The sequence below is a fragment of the Pelecanus crispus genome, chromosome 20 (assembly GCF_030463565.1).
Source record: "Pelecanus crispus isolate bPelCri1 chromosome 20, bPelCri1.pri, whole genome shotgun sequence".
Classification (NCBI taxonomy): domain Eukaryota; kingdom Metazoa; phylum Chordata; class Aves; order Pelecaniformes; family Pelecanidae; genus Pelecanus; species Pelecanus crispus.
Window position 1 is genome coordinate 1,022,657 of NC_134662.1, and position 18,412 is coordinate 1,041,068.

General features: G+C 39.3%; 1 protein-coding gene across 3 annotated transcripts in view; it reads left to right on the forward strand.

Moving 5' to 3' along the window:
- The window catches only part of RANBP3 (RAN binding protein 3), a 54,752-nt gene extending 36,852 nt beyond the window's left edge, over nt 1-17,900 (forward strand). For 2 of the 3 annotated variants that reach the window (XM_075723895.1, XM_075723897.1), the window contains 9 exons: nt 3,091-3,210; nt 3,865-3,968; nt 6,215-6,293; nt 7,200-7,302; nt 8,208-8,332; nt 10,273-10,393; nt 11,047-11,189; nt 13,103-13,283; nt 14,213-17,900. In XM_075723895.1, the coding sequence (XP_075580010.1) occupies nt 3,091-3,210; nt 3,865-3,968; nt 6,215-6,293; nt 7,200-7,302; nt 8,208-8,332; nt 10,273-10,393; nt 11,047-11,189; nt 13,103-13,283; nt 14,213-14,256 (1,020 nt within the window). In that variant the 3' untranslated portion in view covers nt 14,257-17,900. Of the gene's footprint in view, nt 1-3,090; nt 3,211-3,864; nt 3,969-6,214; nt 6,294-7,199; nt 7,303-8,207; nt 8,333-10,272; nt 10,394-11,046; nt 11,190-11,710; nt 12,753-13,102; nt 13,284-14,212 lie in introns of those variants that run through there. The other variant, XM_075723896.1, reaches the window with a different exon arrangement.
- The last annotated feature ends 512 nt before the right edge of the window (nt 17,901-18,412 follow it).

Genomic DNA, 18,412 nt, shown 5'->3' on the forward strand with positions numbered 1-18,412 from the left:
GGATAAGTTGACCAGGGAGGTACTTGGCTGGATGTGGTATTCACAGCAAAGAACTGCTTAGAAATACAGTGGTTGAGGGTATCTGTGATTTGCAGCAGCTATGAGATGGAGTTTGAGATCCTGAGGGAAGTGGGAAAGATAAGTAGCAGAATAAAGATCCAAACTTCAGGAGAGAAGACTTCAGCTTGTTCATCGAGCTTGTTGGTAGGATCCTGAAGGACAGAAAGGCTCAGGAGAGCTTGTTATCTTTATGGACAACCACCTCAGGGAATTTGTAGTTTATCCTAATGTGCAGGAAATTGTGCAAGTGTGGCAGCAGGCCAGCATGGATGAACTGGGAGCTCCTTAAATCCAGAAATTGAGTGTACATACATTGGGAAAGAAGTCAAGGTACCTGAGTGGTATACAAAAGGATTGCCTGGATGTGTGGGGAGAGAACTGTGGAAACCCAAAGCTTAGCTGGAGTTGGAAGTGACTGGGGATGAAAGGGCTTCAAGAAGGGCTTCTACTGGTCTATTAGCAGTAAAGGCAAGATGAAGGAAAAATGTAGGCCTGCTGCCAAATGTTGGAGGGAACCTAGTGATGAAGGACATGAAAAAAAATCTGAGGGAGTCAATGCCTTTGCCTTGTTTTTTAAGAGAGGTCTGCTGTCAGGTCTACCAGTCCCTTTTCCTGGGGGAGGTTTGGAGCAAACTTTGACTTAAGCAAATGTACTGTAATAAGGACCATCTAAGACAGGTTGATATATACAAGTCCATGGGACCAGACCGGATGCATCCATGGATGCTGAGGGAGCTGGCTGGTGTTACTGAGGGACCACTGCCTATTGTCAAAATGTTGTGGTACTGTGGGAGGTCCCTCTTCCTGGGGAAGAAGAGAATGTGGCACACATTTTAGAGAAGGGCAAGAAAGAGGATCCAGGAAAGTAGAATCTGCTCAGCCCCTTCCTTTCCCTTCCTGGTGAAGGAGTCCTAGGATATGAAGCACCTTAAAGTGACTGAGAACAGCCAGCATGGATAAAACATGGTGACCAACCTGATTTCTCCCCCCTCCTCGAGATGGTTGGCTGTGCAGAGAGCAATACTTGTTGGTTTTTACTTTAGCAAGGTCTTTGGCATGGATGGTCTCCAGTATCATTGTCATAGCCAAATTGGAGAGACACGCATTGGTTGGGTGGAATTTAAAGTGGATGGAAAATCAGCTGAACCAGTGAGCTTCAAGGGTAGCAGTCAGTGGTTCAAAGTCTGATGGGCAGCCAGTTACTAGAGGCATTACATTCCTTTAGGGCTGATATTGAGGTCAGTACTATTTAATGTTTACATGAACAACCTGGCAAGGTGCAGTGAATCTTGTTAAGTTTGTGGATGCCAGTAAACTGAGGGAAGGAGTCGGTATGTTGGAAGGCAGGGCTGTTCAGAGGGATCTCAGCAGGCTTGAAAAATGAGCCAAGAGAAACCAATTGGTGGTCAACAAATGCAAAGTCCTGTACCTGGGGTGAGATAACCCACGTGTCACAGGGACTGGAGAGTGACTGGCTAGAAAGCAGCTATGCAGACAAGTGTTTGGAGATTCTTGTGTTGCATGAAGGATGTTGAGACAATTTCTCATGTACAGAATTTATCAGCAGGGTCTATAGCTGATAGTATTACTTCTAAGGGTGACAGTTACTTTATTTTGAAGGACGGGAGAGCAAAAGGGGAAAGAAAAGGGAAAACTTCCCGTGGGCCAGCCAGTAAGACAAGTGACAGGGGTTCCCCACTGTCCCTGGGCATCCTCTCCAGTGGAGGAGGTGGTGCCCCATAATACTCTTCCTATAGTAACTATATAGCTTTCATCAGGATGTGCTCAAACTTCCTGCTGTTTATTGGGGGGGCAGGAGAGGGGTCATGTCTGCTTATGCTGTTAATGCTGATTGGAGGATGCTTTGAGGGGGAGCTGCTGTGCACTGATTAGTTGTTAGGTTTTGTGGATGCATATTGTTGGGTCTTCTAATGTAAATCAAAATCTACGGGGTAGGAATTTAGGAGAGAAGAGGGAGGGGCGATTCCCATGCTGGTTGCAATTGCTTCCCAACATCACTATAGGGGTTTGCAGGTGCAAGGCCTTGAGTATAATGGGATGAGAACTATAGCATGAGAGTGATAGGAGAAAATACTGCCACAGGTGCCCTGGAAAACACTACAATGGCAGCTGCAGTGAAAGACTACAGAGCTGCTAATGGAAAGCGGGCTGCAGAGGTCCAGATAGAAGGTCCTCAGTGTGACAAAAGGTTCAAGAGCCTTGAGGTCCTGTGCAACAGTGATGAACAACAAGTTGAACATGAATGAGCAGTGCATCCTTTTATCAATTTAAGACAATGTACTGGGCTGCTTTACTAAGACTGCAGCCATTAGGTTCAGAAGAGTGATTATTCCCCTTTACTTGCCGCTGGTGGGTGGCATCAGGAGTATTGAGTATAGTTTGAGGCTTGCCAGTACATGAAAGACATTTATAAACCACCAAGGTCACTAGTGGCTGGAGCACATGATGTCTGATGAGAGAGTGAAAAAGCTGAGTATGTTCTGCTTGGACTAGGGGAGGGGAATTGAATTGTTCTCCTCAACTATCTAGTGGTGGGCTGTAGCAAAATAGAATGAGACTTGGAAGTGCCTACCAAACAAATGAGAGGCTACAAGTGCGGGGAGGGAGGATTCCAGTTGGGTGTTAGAACAAAACTGTCATATTTAGTGCAGTCAAACACTGAACCAGGCTATGCAAACTGTAAAACTGCCAACCATTAATTTTCTGAAACTTGACTGTATGAGGTCTCAGGTAGCCTAGCATAATTTTCAAGATGGTGCTGCTTTGAGCATGGTTTGGGCCAAATGATTGTTGGAGATCCCCTTGAACCTTAACTATTTTGTGATTCATTAAGGAAGATGCTGTAAACAACAACAGGATTTTTTTAAATGTAAAATTTGCCTTGTAGCTCTGGAGATGTTATTGGCTTGTCACTGTAAATGACTGTGTGACTCACCGTGTCATAATGTGTGTTTTTTATTTCAATAAACTCAACTACCTAGGCTAAAGTTTTCAATTTCTTTTCTTTAGGCAGGAGAATGTCAGAAAAAAGAGTCCAACAATACTTCAGATGATGACAGCTGTGAGAAGGCAGAACTAAATGCACAGCAAGCATTTGTATTTGGGCAAAACTTAAGAGATAGGGTTAAGGTAAACATGTTTGTTATCTTGACTAAGAGTTGATGTATTTAAGTGAGGATAAGGAGTGGAACGGATCATTTGTTGGCATGAGCATTACACACTGTTTATGAAGTACTTTGAAGTCACTGTATAACAGGGTCAAAACTGCCATATAAATATGCAGAATTAGAAGCTGTGAAGACAGTTTGGTTGGCTGTTTAGTAAAACTGGTCCTAGAGACATTTAATAAATTAATATTACTGTTTAGTAGCATAAGAAGCTTTTTCAAAAATAAACGCATCTACTGCAATCATAGGTAACATGTAAAGCTCAGTGCGATGTAATGTTTTTCTCTTACCTTTTGGGTCAGAATTAAGTTGAAATGTGTTCCTAAGATGCTCCCATGCAACCAAGATTTCACAGAAAAGGTGATAAAAGGAAAACAGGGCAGCCTGGGTTCAAACCTGTTTATGGAGTAATTGCATTGGATTGTCAGTACCTCCTGTTGAAGACAGGTTTGCACAGGTTTCCTAGCATAACAAAAGAAAGTAATACTGGGATGTAGGCTTGTATTGTTTTATTGTAGAAAGCGTTTGTGGATGGAACTTTGTCTTGGGAAAGAATGAGCTGAAAATTTTGTCGTCAGTAGTTAAAACTGTCAATATATACTCGTCCTTTTTATAGCTAGGAGATGACAGCGATGAAACTGCAGATGTGCAGAATGCTGGCCTTCCTACATCAGACGTACCTTCTGCAACAAATTATTTTCTACAGTACATCAGTTCCAGGTGAGACTACAGGGAAACCTATAGGCCAGTTTTTCTTATTTCTGTGTTCAAAATTACTTGTGATTCTACTCTTTATTGGATGCAGGGCTTATACTGGGTCAGTTGCAACCCAGGCTTCTGAAGAATGAGGTGGCAAACTTCAGATCTGAGGGAATCCTCAATCATCTGGTCAAGGGAGATGCATTTGACACCATTTACTTGACCAGGTCCTCACCAAAGCCTCTTCAGAAAACTAACAAGCATAAGAGGAGAGAAGTCTTCTCATGAGCGATTAGAAAGAAACGGTGATGGAATAAATTGGAGCTACCAGTAGAATCATATAGAATCTGTACTGTATTTGTGTTGTTCAATATGTTTCATATATGATATGGATAAAGGGAAGAATAGAACCTAACTGTGGGGGATCTTTGAGAAAATTTCTGATTAGGCAATAGCATCAGAAAAAATTTGATGTAGGTATATGTAAAGTGAGGCAACCAGGAGAAGACTGTGCTAATTCTATATATAAGGTGATGAACTCTGAACTGACAGCCTTCGCTTAAGGCTAAGGTGTCGATGCTGCTCTATGAAAATGTTAGCTCAGTAGTGGTCAAAAAAAATCAAGTGGTGTTACAGAAAGAGTAGAAAACAGAAGAGAATTTCTTAGTACACAGAGCAATCAACTCAAGTAGTAACTGGAAAAGCATGGGGGGAAAATCCCACTGAGAACAATAGAGTAACATCTCTGCTCCTGGAAGAACCTGAACTGCACATTGTTTGAGGCCATGAAATAATTGTAGGAAAAGCACCGATGCGTGCTTGCCTTGTCCTTAAATTCTGTATTTTTAAGACCCTGTTGTTCATCTGCATGGCCTTCACAACAAAGTAGGTACTAGGCAGTTTTGCAGTCTTAATCCCTTTTGACATTGAGATTTTCAGATGATGCACTGGAGAGGTAGAGAATACCACGAAGTGACTGTGGATGCCAGGTTGATGCCTTCGCAGAGACACTGTCAGATTTTTATTTTATGAGATTTGGCAGACAATAACTCCTAATGTGTGGGCTTGAAATACTGGAATATTTGTTTATATCCTTCAACCCATATGACATGTATTTTGATTGAGTCTTCACTTTGGGAGGATTTATTCATGGTAGGTCCATTACCAGAAACCTACTTTTGGGTTTTCTTTTAAAAAACATAAGCATCTCTAAGTGGAGTTGGCTCTGGTTTTTAGCTATCTGAGATGGCAAGACATGGCAGTCGACTTGTAAAAGGAAAACTCCTCCCTTTGTGTAACACACTGCCAGTCCTTTACAAATTGTAAATGTACTAGGTAGATCATACTGAGTTCCCAGTTGGCATTTGGAGCTCAGTCAGAACTGTGGTATTTAGTTCCCTTAGCAGACAAAACTTTCTTCCCCTGATGATTTCCTCTTCTTTGAATATCCTTAATCAGAAGTAGCAACTCTGCATGCATGATTTAAAGGTTTGTTTGGTTCCACTTGAATAGTGTAGTGACATATGTGCCCCCATTTTCCAAACTTAGTGAAATGCACATAGACTTGATTTCAAATGGTCTATGTTCTGCATGTTGATGTCTTAGCATGGTATGCCTGAAGGGAAGGCAGATGAACAATGACTTAAGTTTTTGAGTCTGTGAAATAGTAAAACTATTATCCTTCCTAAATGGGATTTAAAATCTGTTAATAAAAATGCCACACAGGAGGAGGATGCTTATTCTATAAGGAAGATGTGAGGGCTGAGATTTGATTGTGAAACTTCTTGGGGAGGCTGTAGCATTGCAGCTAGTCTAATAAACAGTGTTACTTATCCCCGCTACCTTTGCTTCAGTTATGATATTGCAAGTGGTTTTGTTTCAGTTGTTTCCCTGAGAAAATTGACCTAAAAACATGTAGTGGTTCAAGTTTTGTGCATGTAGAATACTGTTAATGATTAAACACTAAGCCCACAATTAGCATTCAGCATTGCTTAATATGTAATTAGATACATGAAGTGAAGATATTTACAGTGACAAAATAATTTGCCATTATTCTGAGAGAATTCTCATTCTATAAAACCAGTATGTGCTTTCATGTTACTAAATTGAATTAATTTTTGCTGACGTTTCTGTGTCAACCAGTGCTTAATTTTTAAAGCCAGTGCCAATTGGTCACTTCTTGAGCAACTTTATCAGTAGAAGATAAACAGATATTTTTCTGACTTAGAAAAACCTGTTTTGGTTTTTTGTTTTTTTCTTTTTTTCAGTGTAGAGAACTCTACAAACAGTGCAGATGCATCTAGCAACAAGTTTGTTTTTGGACAGAACATGAGTGAGCGAGTCCTAGTGAGTATCCACTGTATATGAAATGTTGTAATTTTGTGAGTAGTTTGCATTATGGATTCTCACTCAGGAATTTTGAGAACCTTTAATTATACTTGTCACTGGAGCATGGTTTTCTTTCAGTGGTTTCCCTTGCAGATAACTTATTTTGAGTGCAGCGTGGGGGTTTCATTATGAGCTATTGTCTGCAACAGCAGTGCTCTCCAGGATTTTCCTGCCAAGCTGTACCAGTGTAGGGAGACTGAGTGCCTTCTCCGTAGTGCATGGGCTTCTCAATGCCAACCACTTTATGGTACAGTTTGCTTCTTTAAATGGCTGCTTCAATATAAGTATTTGAGGGTGTTTTATGTTTGCTGTCCTCCAAATTGAGAAAAGGTCAGTTACATGACTCCCCCAGTGATGGGATTTCATGTTTCATATACTAGGCAGCTGCCTCAGTACTGAGGTATGATTCAGGAAACTCTGTGTTTATTGTGTAAGGTATAACTGTGCCTCACTGTTTCCTACTGTTGTTTTTATTGCTATGCTGGTACAAAAGGGAAACACTTAATGCTGTGCATTCATACCTGTCTAACCACCAAGCAGGGAGTTCAGTCAAGTGTGCCTTGAGTTGAACTGTAGCTGAAATTGGTTTGCTTTGTTGAACATAACTTCAAAATAAGGGTTGAAATTTGGTTTCAGTTCAGGGGAAAATAATTTTAACTGGTTTTCAGGTCACGCTCCATTCAGTTCCTTGGCTGGGGTAGTAGGATAGCTTTTACTGTGAAAGCGTGTCATCTGCAGGACTCTTCCTTTGCCGTATGGTTTGTAAACGCTAGGGCTTCTGTCAGTAATTGATCACTAGTCTTGTTCTGCAAAATCAGTGTATACTTTCTCTCTTCTGTTTACCTCCTCTTCTTTTTGCAATAGAGTCCACCAAAATCAAATGAAGGTAGTACAGAGAGTAACAAGGAGAACGCTGCTACAGAGTCTGGGTCTGAATCATCTTCTCAGGAAGCTACACCAGAGAAAGGTGAAAAACAAAGTATTGTTTTAGGAATGGTAGTTAATCCTTGTTTAAATGTTTGCACTTTTCAATATCATGTTACTTTTATAAAAAAAATAACATTTTTAGGTTGCCTATACTGTCTGCTGTAACCAAAGAATACAGGCTTGGGGTGGGAGGTGACATGCTGGATGCGATAGATCTCTTGTCCTTTTGTCTTTAATATTAAACACGTACGGGCTACACTGTCTTTTTCATGGCTGTTCTGTGGTACTGGGAGTATCTTCAGCAGAATGAAAGTAGAGGGAATTAACAGAGCAGGTACTGGGACCTGCAGAGTGTGGAAGAAATGTGGCAGACTTTTTTAATAATTCTATTACATTTCCAGTGGCTGAATGTCTTGAGTCAAACGTATATTGTATTGAGTGGGTGCACCAAATGTGTTGCTTGAACCAAGAACTGTTTGCTGGATTCTAGACTTCTATGACTCTTCGGATTGGCAAGATTTTCTGGACATTTTGGGAGCTATGGGTTTTCTCCAGCAAACGCGTTGCAAGCCAAAACTGTACATGTGCTGTACATGTGTAGGCATAACTTTATAACTGGTAGCAGTATCAGTTCTGCTGGCACACCTACAGATGCATAGGTGTCCATGTGTTAGCAAAGGTTTTGAAATACTGTATGCAGGGACAAAATTTTTCAGTAACTTACCTCTTTTGTCCCTTGTGTCATCTTGTGCTTTTAAAGGATCTTAAAAGTCTTAAAAGGCAAGCTTTAACTTCTGCTTTAAATTTCAATCCTAGTTCTAATGTTCTATTAATGTCTGTCTTCTGTACTTTATTTCTCCAAATTCTGGTATATTTGTGTGAGAGCTTTATAAATCTTACAAATTTATATGCTAATCATTCTCAAACTTTCAAAATGTTGTTCAGCTAATAATATTTCAGAATCACTGGCAGAGTCTGCAGCAGCCTATACTAAAGCAACAGCAAGGAAGTGTTTATTAGCGAAGGTAGAAGTGATTACTGGGGAGGAAGCTGAAAGCAATGTGCTACAGGTAAGAAAATGGATAAAGTAGAGGAGCTTTGAGTTTATGGGGATTCATATGGATGTCCAGTGAATGCACACTGCCTGATTCCCTACAACTCAGCCATCCTCTGTATCTCTTATGTACTTTCTTGTGTTAAGGTACTTCCTTTGCTGTTTCTTAATTTCCTCTTTCTGAATAAATTTTAGTGTTTGGGCCATCCAGACAAACCTTAAACATACTTTCCTGAATCCATCACACAAAAGCTTCTGTTTTCTACAGGACAATTATTTGAAGAAAATTTAAATGAACTAAATATTTTCAAGTTCTTTAAAAAAAATCTTCAGCAGTACAATAATTAAAACTCAGAATGGACTGTTATGCCAGTAATCTGGTTTCTTGCATAGCAGAAACCATGAAACAGTACTGCGGAATTTGTCTTGAGGTACTTAATTGAATTAGTGACATTTTAGAAGGATATTCAGTCATGACTTAGACTCCTGATTTTAATTGTGATTTATTTAACATTGTGGTTTTTCATTAACTTAAATATACTTATTAACTTCAGTATGCCCTGAAAGATGTGAAAGAAAAATGTGCAGGGTTTTTGTGTAAAACTAAGTGGTATATATTTTTTTGTTCCTCTCTTTATCCTCCAATTATAGGGTTTTTTTGAGATGCTTTGTTTTTCAGCACTTGAACTGCATTATTTTTAAAGGATAGCATTTTGTTCTTACAGACATGCTACTCTATTCTGACACCAAACAGAGGCACTGTGTTGGTAACTAGTGCTTATTAGTTACACTTGTATTATCCAACAAAGTAAGTCTGAGAAGACAAGCATTATAGATTCTTTTTACCAGATACGAATGGTCTTCAGATAGTTGTTCTGGTACTTTTCTGTTTCTATATAATTCAGAAACTCCTGGTTGCTTCATGTAATCGAACAAGACACTGAAGAGATGAAAGTCCTGTTTCACTTAGGAAAACAACTTTTAGCAGTTGTATACTTAAGAGGACAGACTTGCATGAATATGTTGTAACTTAACAGACCTCTCACCTAATTTCTGTTCTTTTTTCCTATGAAATTTAATGCACTGGAATACCAAATGGGACTTGTACAGACAGAACTATGTTAATGTTGCAGAAATGAAGTATACAGAGCTAGGTGTTCTGTGTTGGAGAAGATGAGAGAAATGGAGGGAATGAAAGATGGAAATATATTCTCCACCTAGTGCACGCACATATGTGGGGAACTTGAGGTGACGGTTTGAAGTATGAAACCTTGGCAGTGACAATGAAGATGGATTAGAGAGGGCAATATAAAGTAGAAATGCTTTAACAGGGTAGGAAAAGGGAGCTTTTATGGGAAGTGGGAACAGTCCTACCGTTCGAAAGTACAAAAGGTGGACTTTTTCAAACTGATAAACCAGGAAAAATACCTCTTGTTTATTCATGGCTTTGTGTGGGTCAGGCTTTATGAATTGATAATGAACTAACATGTTTGTTCATCCTTTATTCCTTAATACAGGAAGAATTTTGCTTTGCTTTCATTGTGCTGGGTCTTCCCAGCAACAAATACCACCTTCAGTGGTGCAAAGTACTCCTAAAATTTTTAAAAGAATTGACTGATTTAAGACTATACATGACTGTTATCTGGTCTCTTATCACAGTAAGTTTCCTCTGTGGAAGTTTACCTTATCTGAAAATTGTTCTTGTTGTTTGATCTTGAATACAGGTATTCTTTAAGAATATCTACCTTCTGTTAATAAAACCTTATGAAACCAGATAGCATATTTCGAGGAATTTATTGCAAAAGAGAGGATGACTGCTTTGGTTTCTGCAGCTATAAACTGTTTAAAAATCCAATATAAAATCTGAGGTTTTTTTAGCCAGCTGTAGGTGACTAAATATGAAATATATTATTACTTCAATCAACCACTATGCTATAGAGAGATTTTCTGTTACAGATTCAGTGCAAGCTGTTTGTGTTTGATAAAAACTCTCAGTCTTGGGTGGAAAGAGGTCGAGGACTTCTGAGACTCAATGATATGGCCTCAACAGATGATGGAACATTACAGTCTCGGCTGGGTAAGAGGAACCAGGGGAGATGAGGTAGTGGTCAGTGCTGGTTTCATAGGATGCTTCCATGGCACACAGCAACATCCGCTTCAGGTTATGTCTTGGCTACAGCAACTCAGAAGGCAGTTTGGACCTTTTCTCTTGCTTCAATTTATGACCATTTCTTCCAAAGAGAGTATCTTTTCATATCCTCTATTGTAGCAAATGTTCCAGTTACTTTTTTGTCTTTCCCCAGAAAAGCAAGCTGTATTTAGCAACTAGAATATTTGACTAGAAATTTATGGTAACGTTCTTCAGATCTGGGCTCTTTGCTTTTTTGGGACGGGGTACTTGTAGGGGGGAAGTCTCTTTGAATAGTACACAATTGTTCAGACTGGCAGGAATGTGCATTAGCCTGAGATTATCAGCTCAGATCCAACCACTGAACTTTGATGTATTAACATATAAGAATTTGGACTAAATATCTTTAGACATGAGTGATAATCTTTAATAGCCTACATTCTTCTGATTAGCAGTTGTGAAAAGATTCCTGGTTTAAGGGCTTTCCCTTTATATTCTTTGCAAAGAGACTTAAACATTCACACAATAAAAAGCCATCTGGACTGTTCTGAGCTTCCTGTTGTGTCTTTTTCCACCTAACTGATCTTGTATGTTGGCTTTAGTGATGAGGACTCAGGGGAGTCTCAGGTTAATCTTAAATACCAAGCTCTGGGCTCAGATGCAGATCGATAAAGCCAGTGAGAAGAGTATCCGGATCACTGCCATGGATACAGAGGACCAGGGAGTTAAAGTTTTTCTTATATCAGTGAGTACTGTTTTTTGTTTACATCTTAACCTTCCTACTAAAATTGGTGCTTGCTTAAATTGTAGTAGGTAACATTGCTATTCTTCTTTGCACCCTACCTCTTTACCACCACCCCCTCCACAAAGACAAGGAGCTTGGCAGACTTTGCTTGCCTGAAAAGCCTTACTAGTTGCGAAGAAATGCCGCATAAAAGGCTGCTCTAGGAAGCCAGATAGACCAAAGCATCGACCATGGAGTCATGGGATCTGTTCCATGCCTATTAAGACTGTAATTGTAGTGTAAGATTAATGCTAATAATTTTTTGTTACCAAGGGAAATAGGCATTTCATAGATTTCTGTGTAGTAGCTTAAGCAAAATTAGATCTACCATAACTTGTGGCATGAGAAGCTGTCATTGTCTGTCTACAGCATGGATGGATGTATAGGTGCTCACTGGAAGTGAAACACTAAATATCTGTCAAGAACATTGTGTTAGTAGTTAAGGGTAACACATTTTAACTTTGATTTTTCTTTTAATACAGAGTATTCCAAGCAGTAGCAGGACAGTGAAAGTGATTTCTGTGCTTGATAAATGGGGAAACAGCAATCCCAATTAGAATTACTAAAACACTTGGGAGATTATGATACAGTCAGCAAGAAAGAAAGGTCATTCCCTAATGTCTGCTAAGAACACTTACAGATCTTGAGGTCTGAACACATTCTTTTGATTTTGACTTACAGTGATTCTACACAAGGGGTTACTAAAGAATTTAAGTGTTCTTATGGATCAGAAATTAAGAGAACAGCAACAAATGGTCAGCTTCCCCTGTGGCATTAGGTTTGTAGGGCTGGATTCTGGAGTCCCAGGGTGGAATTCAATGACACTGAATATCCATTGATGAAAAAAAAGCAGTGAAGTTAATGGATAACTCTTTCTCAGCATTTTTCTAGATGTGACACATTTGAGTTAGTCTGCCATCAGGTTATTCACTAATTATTTTAGTATTGATAAAAAGTATCTTGTGTAGAATAATTTATTCACTACAGCTCATTGCAGGTGAATTTTGCAGAGATAGAGGTGACATTTAAGTGACAGATGGGGAGGATGGAAACAATTTTTCATTAAAGAATCCGAGATGTGGGGTTGTTACCTTACAGTTAACTTGGGGTAATGGTAATAGTAGTTAATATGAGGACTTCATTGATATAGTGAAGACAGTTTTATAGTATTCAGAAGGGAGTTCCCTTTTAAATAATGTCCATTAAATACTTAGTTTGATAGGCCTAAAAATTGATTCTTTTGAAGTCACCATTAAACTTTGAGAGTAAAGATCTTGAACAGGTTGTCACAAATGCTTCCCTCTGAAACAGCTGACCAGTATAAAAGAGATTGTAAAAAAAATTTTGAATAATCACTTGCCTGACTGCATGTCCATTCAGTTTTCTCATTATATCTTACATTGAAATTTTATGTCAGTGCGTCATGAAACAATTAAGTGACTTGATTACAGTTAACCAATATGTGAAGTTGAGTGATTGACAAACCTGGAAAAATCTGTGCAAGACGAACTTTTTAATTAAAGATCTTTTTAGCATAAGCTTTGGGGGGGGGGGGGGGTGGTGGTGTCAGGAAAGCTGTGTGACTCCTGGGTGAAGAAGGTTATATAAAATAAGCTAGTACTGGTTACGTTAGCCAGAGAAAGTTGGTGCTGAGCAGAGAGGAATATACTCTCACCACCAGAGTTTAGTATATCTAACATCTTGCTATGTATACCACAACCCATTCTGACCTAGTTTGAAAAACCCTATATGAGAAAACTGAAAAGTAGACTGTGAAATTTGGCATGACTGGTGTGTATTATGTAAGTAGTGTTTTATTCTGTTATAATTCCTTGCACCTTTTTCTTGTTTCTGAATATTAAAAAAAAATGCAGGCAAGCTCTAAAGATACAGGGCAGTTGTATGCTGCATTACACCATCGGATCTTGGCCTTGCGGAGTAGAGTGGAACAAGAGCAAGAAGTCAAGAATGTAGCACCAGAGCCAGAGGTAACGCAATCAAATGAGGAAGACAGTGATGATGATGTCATTGCACCTTCAGGATCAGTTGGAAGTGGTAAGCAAGAAAGACAATGGGGTTTTCTGCTTTCCATGCGTTTTTCTCTGTTCTTTCAGGCAGACTGTCCTCTTTCTAACTGTATGTTATAGATGTACTTCTGGTCTGTTACTTCACAGGTGTTTGTGGAATAAGACTCATAGCATGAATTGCCTTTTTGAATGCAACCGTTTCTTGCTACTTCTTCAAACTGGTAAAAAGGCCCCTGTGCTGCTTCCATCTTGAGTTACATGGCACAGTTTAGCAGAGGTTATCCGTGCTTCAATAAGTTCTAGTTTTGTTTACAGGATTTTTAACGGGTGGTTGAGAGTTTCATTTTTGCCTTCAATGTGGCCAGGACTTTTACGTAAAACCTGAGATGACTGTCTTGGGCTACTTTTGGCAGGCAGGATCCACTCTGACCCTTGAGTAGAGTGCTGTTTGGAAAGCAGAAGGTTTGCAGAGGCATGGAAAGAGTGTAATTAATTTCATTGTACATGAGGAGAGTATAAGTTAAGAAAAGCACTGGTCCTCAGTTTGAGGAAGGCTTTCTTCTGTACTCCTCACTTAGGAGTCATCTGTGCTTTTGCTTTCCTATGGCTCAGAACATCCAACCTTTGACAGAGACCAGTCCTCCACCCTGATTCACTGCAGGGAAAAGGAGGAGTGAATATGGGTGGGTTGAAGAGGCTGGAAACTGAGCTTTTAGACTCTGGGATGCTACTGGAATCCCCAAAGCAGATTAGTCAAGAACACAAAATTCTGCAGTGGACGGAACTTAATCTGGAGAAGAAGGATGTGAGGCAGGGGGAGGGGGAACTCTGCAGTTCTCATCTGTCATTGAAATCCTAAATCTGAGACTTCTATAGGCTTCTCATGTAGGGTCTCTTATTGTAAGGCAAGAAACAAAAGACACTTCTTATGACAAAGAACTACTTTGTTTGTTTCAGGTCCTAATGATGAAGGTGACGAGCAGAATGTTGGCAGCACATAGCAGATGTGAGCCGATCTGCTTGCAAGGCTGCTATGAACACCATCTTGCAGGCATCTCTGGATACCCCAGGCCAGCTATTATTTCAGGCAGTGTTGAAGGCTCCAGGACTTAAGAACTGTACATCCCTGTTCTGTTTGTTTGGTTTTTTGGTCTGGATCAGTAGATTCCACACAAAAAAAAGCAGACTTGGAAACTACCTGAATGTGGTTTGGGATGTGAAAGCTCATCATATTGATGAGCCAAAAAAAAAAAACAAAACCAAACATTTCCCCTCTTCCTTGTAATTGAAATGGCACATTACAGCTTGTCACAGCTTTTCATTGGGACCTTTTGACTGTTTCTTCTACTACTGGTCATGTCTTGCAGGCCTCCAAGATAGAACTTTCCACCACGGTTCCAACTCGAATCCACTTTCATAACCCTTACTCCCCCTTAAGAATTTCTGTCACCTGCAGGGAAGCTGTGTCCTCACCAGTTCTTATGCTCACTGACTGCCCTTTTGGGTTCATTCTGGTTTTGGACTGCAGATGGGGCAGATTGTATTTTTACCTTTTAATCTCAATGTAGGTTGTGGACACTGTTGTTCCCTGTCTAGTGGGTTTGTAAACAGAGAGAAACAAAACATTGTGGTTCACCAGAAAAGCTTTTTTAATGCGGTAATAAGAGACTTTAAAGTCCACAGGACGTTTTGCTAACTCCTTTTCTTTCTTCCCATTTCATTATTATTATTTGGGGATTTATATTGTGGTGATACTTTTTTATTTTAGTTTTTCAATAAGATGCTCTTGTGTGTTGAAAAAGTGAAACTATTGTTTTGTACTGTTCTTTTCTGTTACTATTTAAGGGAGAGCTAAGCCACTATATATAATAGATGTTGCATACAATTTTTCTTAGAAAATTATATGTTTCTGTGGCTACAGTACAGTGTAGGAGGCATACAGGTTACACCTTCAGAAAAGTTGATGAGGAAACAGCTGTTAGCCCTTGGAAGAATAAAATAGGCTCATGTGATGAGCTCTGTCAGCCATTTAAATAAATCTGTATAATAAAGCAGCTCTCATTTAATGGCTTGATTCAACAAGCCATTTAAGCACTTGCCTGACTTAACTACATGTGAATAATCTTACTGAAGTCAATGCAACTATTCACGCTTAAAGTTGAGTACATTTTTAAATATCTTGCTGAATTAACGGCCTTAAATAGAAAATTAACTTCTAACCCTTCCTGTCCCTGTTCTGTTTCCTGAAGTCTTGCAGCATGAAGAAAAAGGTAATATTGCCAGCTTTGAATAGTTTCGGCTGAAGGATATTGTATTCTGTTCCACCAAAATAAAAGCAAGAATGTGTTTTCCTGTGTGTAATTCTGAAGTACTCCTACTGTAACCATAACTCACTTTTTGCTTTGGATGTTTCCTAACCATTTGGGCCTTTTGTGTGAACGTTGAGTTTTACTTTGTTATTAAAACATATGGTATATTCTTGTCCAGCAAAGTTGGAATCTGGTAGTCACGAAGAACAGTGACCAGGTCACTTTCCCTATAAATTCCCCAAACTTCTATTTCCTTTATAAATAGTTTACTGATAGATAATTTCTCACTTGCTTGCTCTTTATTCTGTAGGTTAAGGAGATCTAAAATGCACCATTTAAAAGAAAATTGAAGGGGAGGAAGCATTTAATGTAGGCTGAATTGAAAATGAAAACCCAGGTTGCAGCACAAAAGCAACTTGAAATTGTTGAAATAGCAAAACAGTCCTTATTGCCTCTATTTTAATGAAACACACTTTTCTTCACTGGGAGTCAAGAACATGTTTTTAGCTGTTGTCTGATGTTAACCACTGTTGGAGATTTCAGCTGTTGGGGCAGGGGGGTGCTTTGCTTTTCCTGATAGCCTGTTGAAGGAACATCTTGGATTTTTTTTTTTTTTTTCTGGAGAGTGAAAAGGGCTGATGATTAGCTGTGCCACTGCAGTCGTGATTTCTCTGGATTGTCTGCTCATGCCTTTTTGCATTTTGGTTTCTTTTCCTCCTTAGAGTTACGGTTTTTTTAACCATGCACAAAGCTATTCATGCACCCCTTCTCGTGCAGCTCACTAGCAGAAGCATAGCATGTTTCTTAATACCCACCCAGACAATTGTTTCTGCGTCACAAGGCCTGGGGAACTTCCGTATTTTCAAATAAGTGATCTGCATTTTTAATCTTGGATCTTTTTACATTGGGATACTCAGATTTAAACTGCTCTTTTCAAACAACCTTGCAGCATATAAAGCTGCTTGTTGTCAGCATAAAGAAAATTAATAAGGTGTCTTGGTCAGCAGGGCCTACTTGTGGAGAAACAAGTGTTATTTCCTGGTCCCAAACTCCATGAGGTCTATGCAGAGTCTCACTTTCAGAAAATGAAATTGATGGTGCATGAAGATTCAGAAAAATGGCATAAACATGCTTGCTTTGATGGAGTTTAGTGGTGGTACACAATTGTCAACAGCATTCTAAAAAAATCTGGCAACTGTTTACTGATACAAATTTTATTTCAGCTGGAAGCTTTTCATATATGTTTATAGTGAAGAGGAGAATATTAGTGTGAACCACTAACAGAATTGGCCATAGATTGAGTTCAGGCCCTGCCCAGCAAAATGTAGTTAGGCCAAAGCAAAACTCTTATTTCACTCTCTGCTTTAAGCCTTAGAAAACTAGTGACAGGTAAAACCAGATAATGCCCATGTGTTTTGAAAGATTTATGTAAGACTGTCATATCAAAATGTGTGTGGGAACTACATTAAAGCTTTTATCAGAAAACAAGCAAACAAAATGCCCCAGGCCCTGCATTGTATTTCCTGTGCTGGGCAATGGCTGTTAGAAGGGAGGTTGATGACCAGGTTTGTCGTCTTACAGTGGTCTTCCCCTTGCACCACCTTCCTGCTGCATCTTTGCTCTTAGGTCTATTGTTAACATATGGATGTTGTTAGCAATTACTGTGTATCTTGTTCCAGCTGATGTGGGCACAGCCTTTCAAATTTTCCAGGAGAAAAAAAGATACTGAAGAGTATAGTAAAGCTGAGCACATCTGATGGGGAAAATGTTGTGAGAATGGTGGTGTTACTAAAACCAGAAGTAAATCTCTTATCCATAAAATTAAAAATAATAATATTACACCCACAGGAAATACAAACATTAAGGTAAGAAAATGTGTAGTTACAACATCCTTCTGTAGTTCAGTTGCCAGTGCGTGATGCGCTACTTCAGAGAAGACAGGGCAGGGAAAGATTTAAACAAACTCGTTCTTAGCAGTCTTCCAGTGAAACCAGGCTGGGCAGATGTCCAAACTGTTAGAAGCCTGCAGGAATAAAAAACCTCTAACTTTGTAATGACTCTCTTCCCTGTTCCCAGTCACTGAGCATTTCCATTGCTTAGGTATTGCTGCCATTAAATGACTGTTCCTAACACATCCCATTCTGCAGTTTGACTGGCCTCTTGTTCTCCCAGTGAGTGTAGAAAATGGTTTATTTCCTTTCTAGAAACATGTTCATATTTGAAAATTTACCATGTTTCCCCGTAACCTTCTCTAGTTTTAGGAATTCCAATTATGAGAATTGCCATAATTTGTCATGCAAGATTTCATTAAACTGACTTTTCACTGTGTGCTTTTCTCCCCTTGTTCTTTGGTCTTTCTGTGCACTGACTTGCTTAAACTGAACTCTAGAGTCTGTTATGCGGGTAGCAGATAAATTCAGACAGAATGTTATAAAGGTATTTTAATTTTCCAGGGTAATTTTTTCCCCCTGTGAAGATTAGCACAGAGTAACAGAGGTGCTAAGAGAATTGCTAAACTAGACTCTAAGTCAATCTTAATTCCTATCTTCTCCTAGGTTATGGTACAGGTATCTTGCAAAGAAATGCTTGAAGATAATTTCTGTAAATAAAAGTATCTTATTCAGACTTCTTTTTTGAGTACCTCCTTTTAAGGGCTTAAAGATACAAAAGCTGAATTTGTCATCAAGAACACCAGTAATTCTGTTGCTGGAGGTGGGCAGTGAATGCATTTTCTGAGGATATCTGTGAATTGAATATGGGGTATATTTTAAATGAGCCATCTGTGGTTGAATTCTGGTAGCTTACGCTTAGCTCCTAGTGAAACCTAGGAAAAGCAAAGTAGTAATGT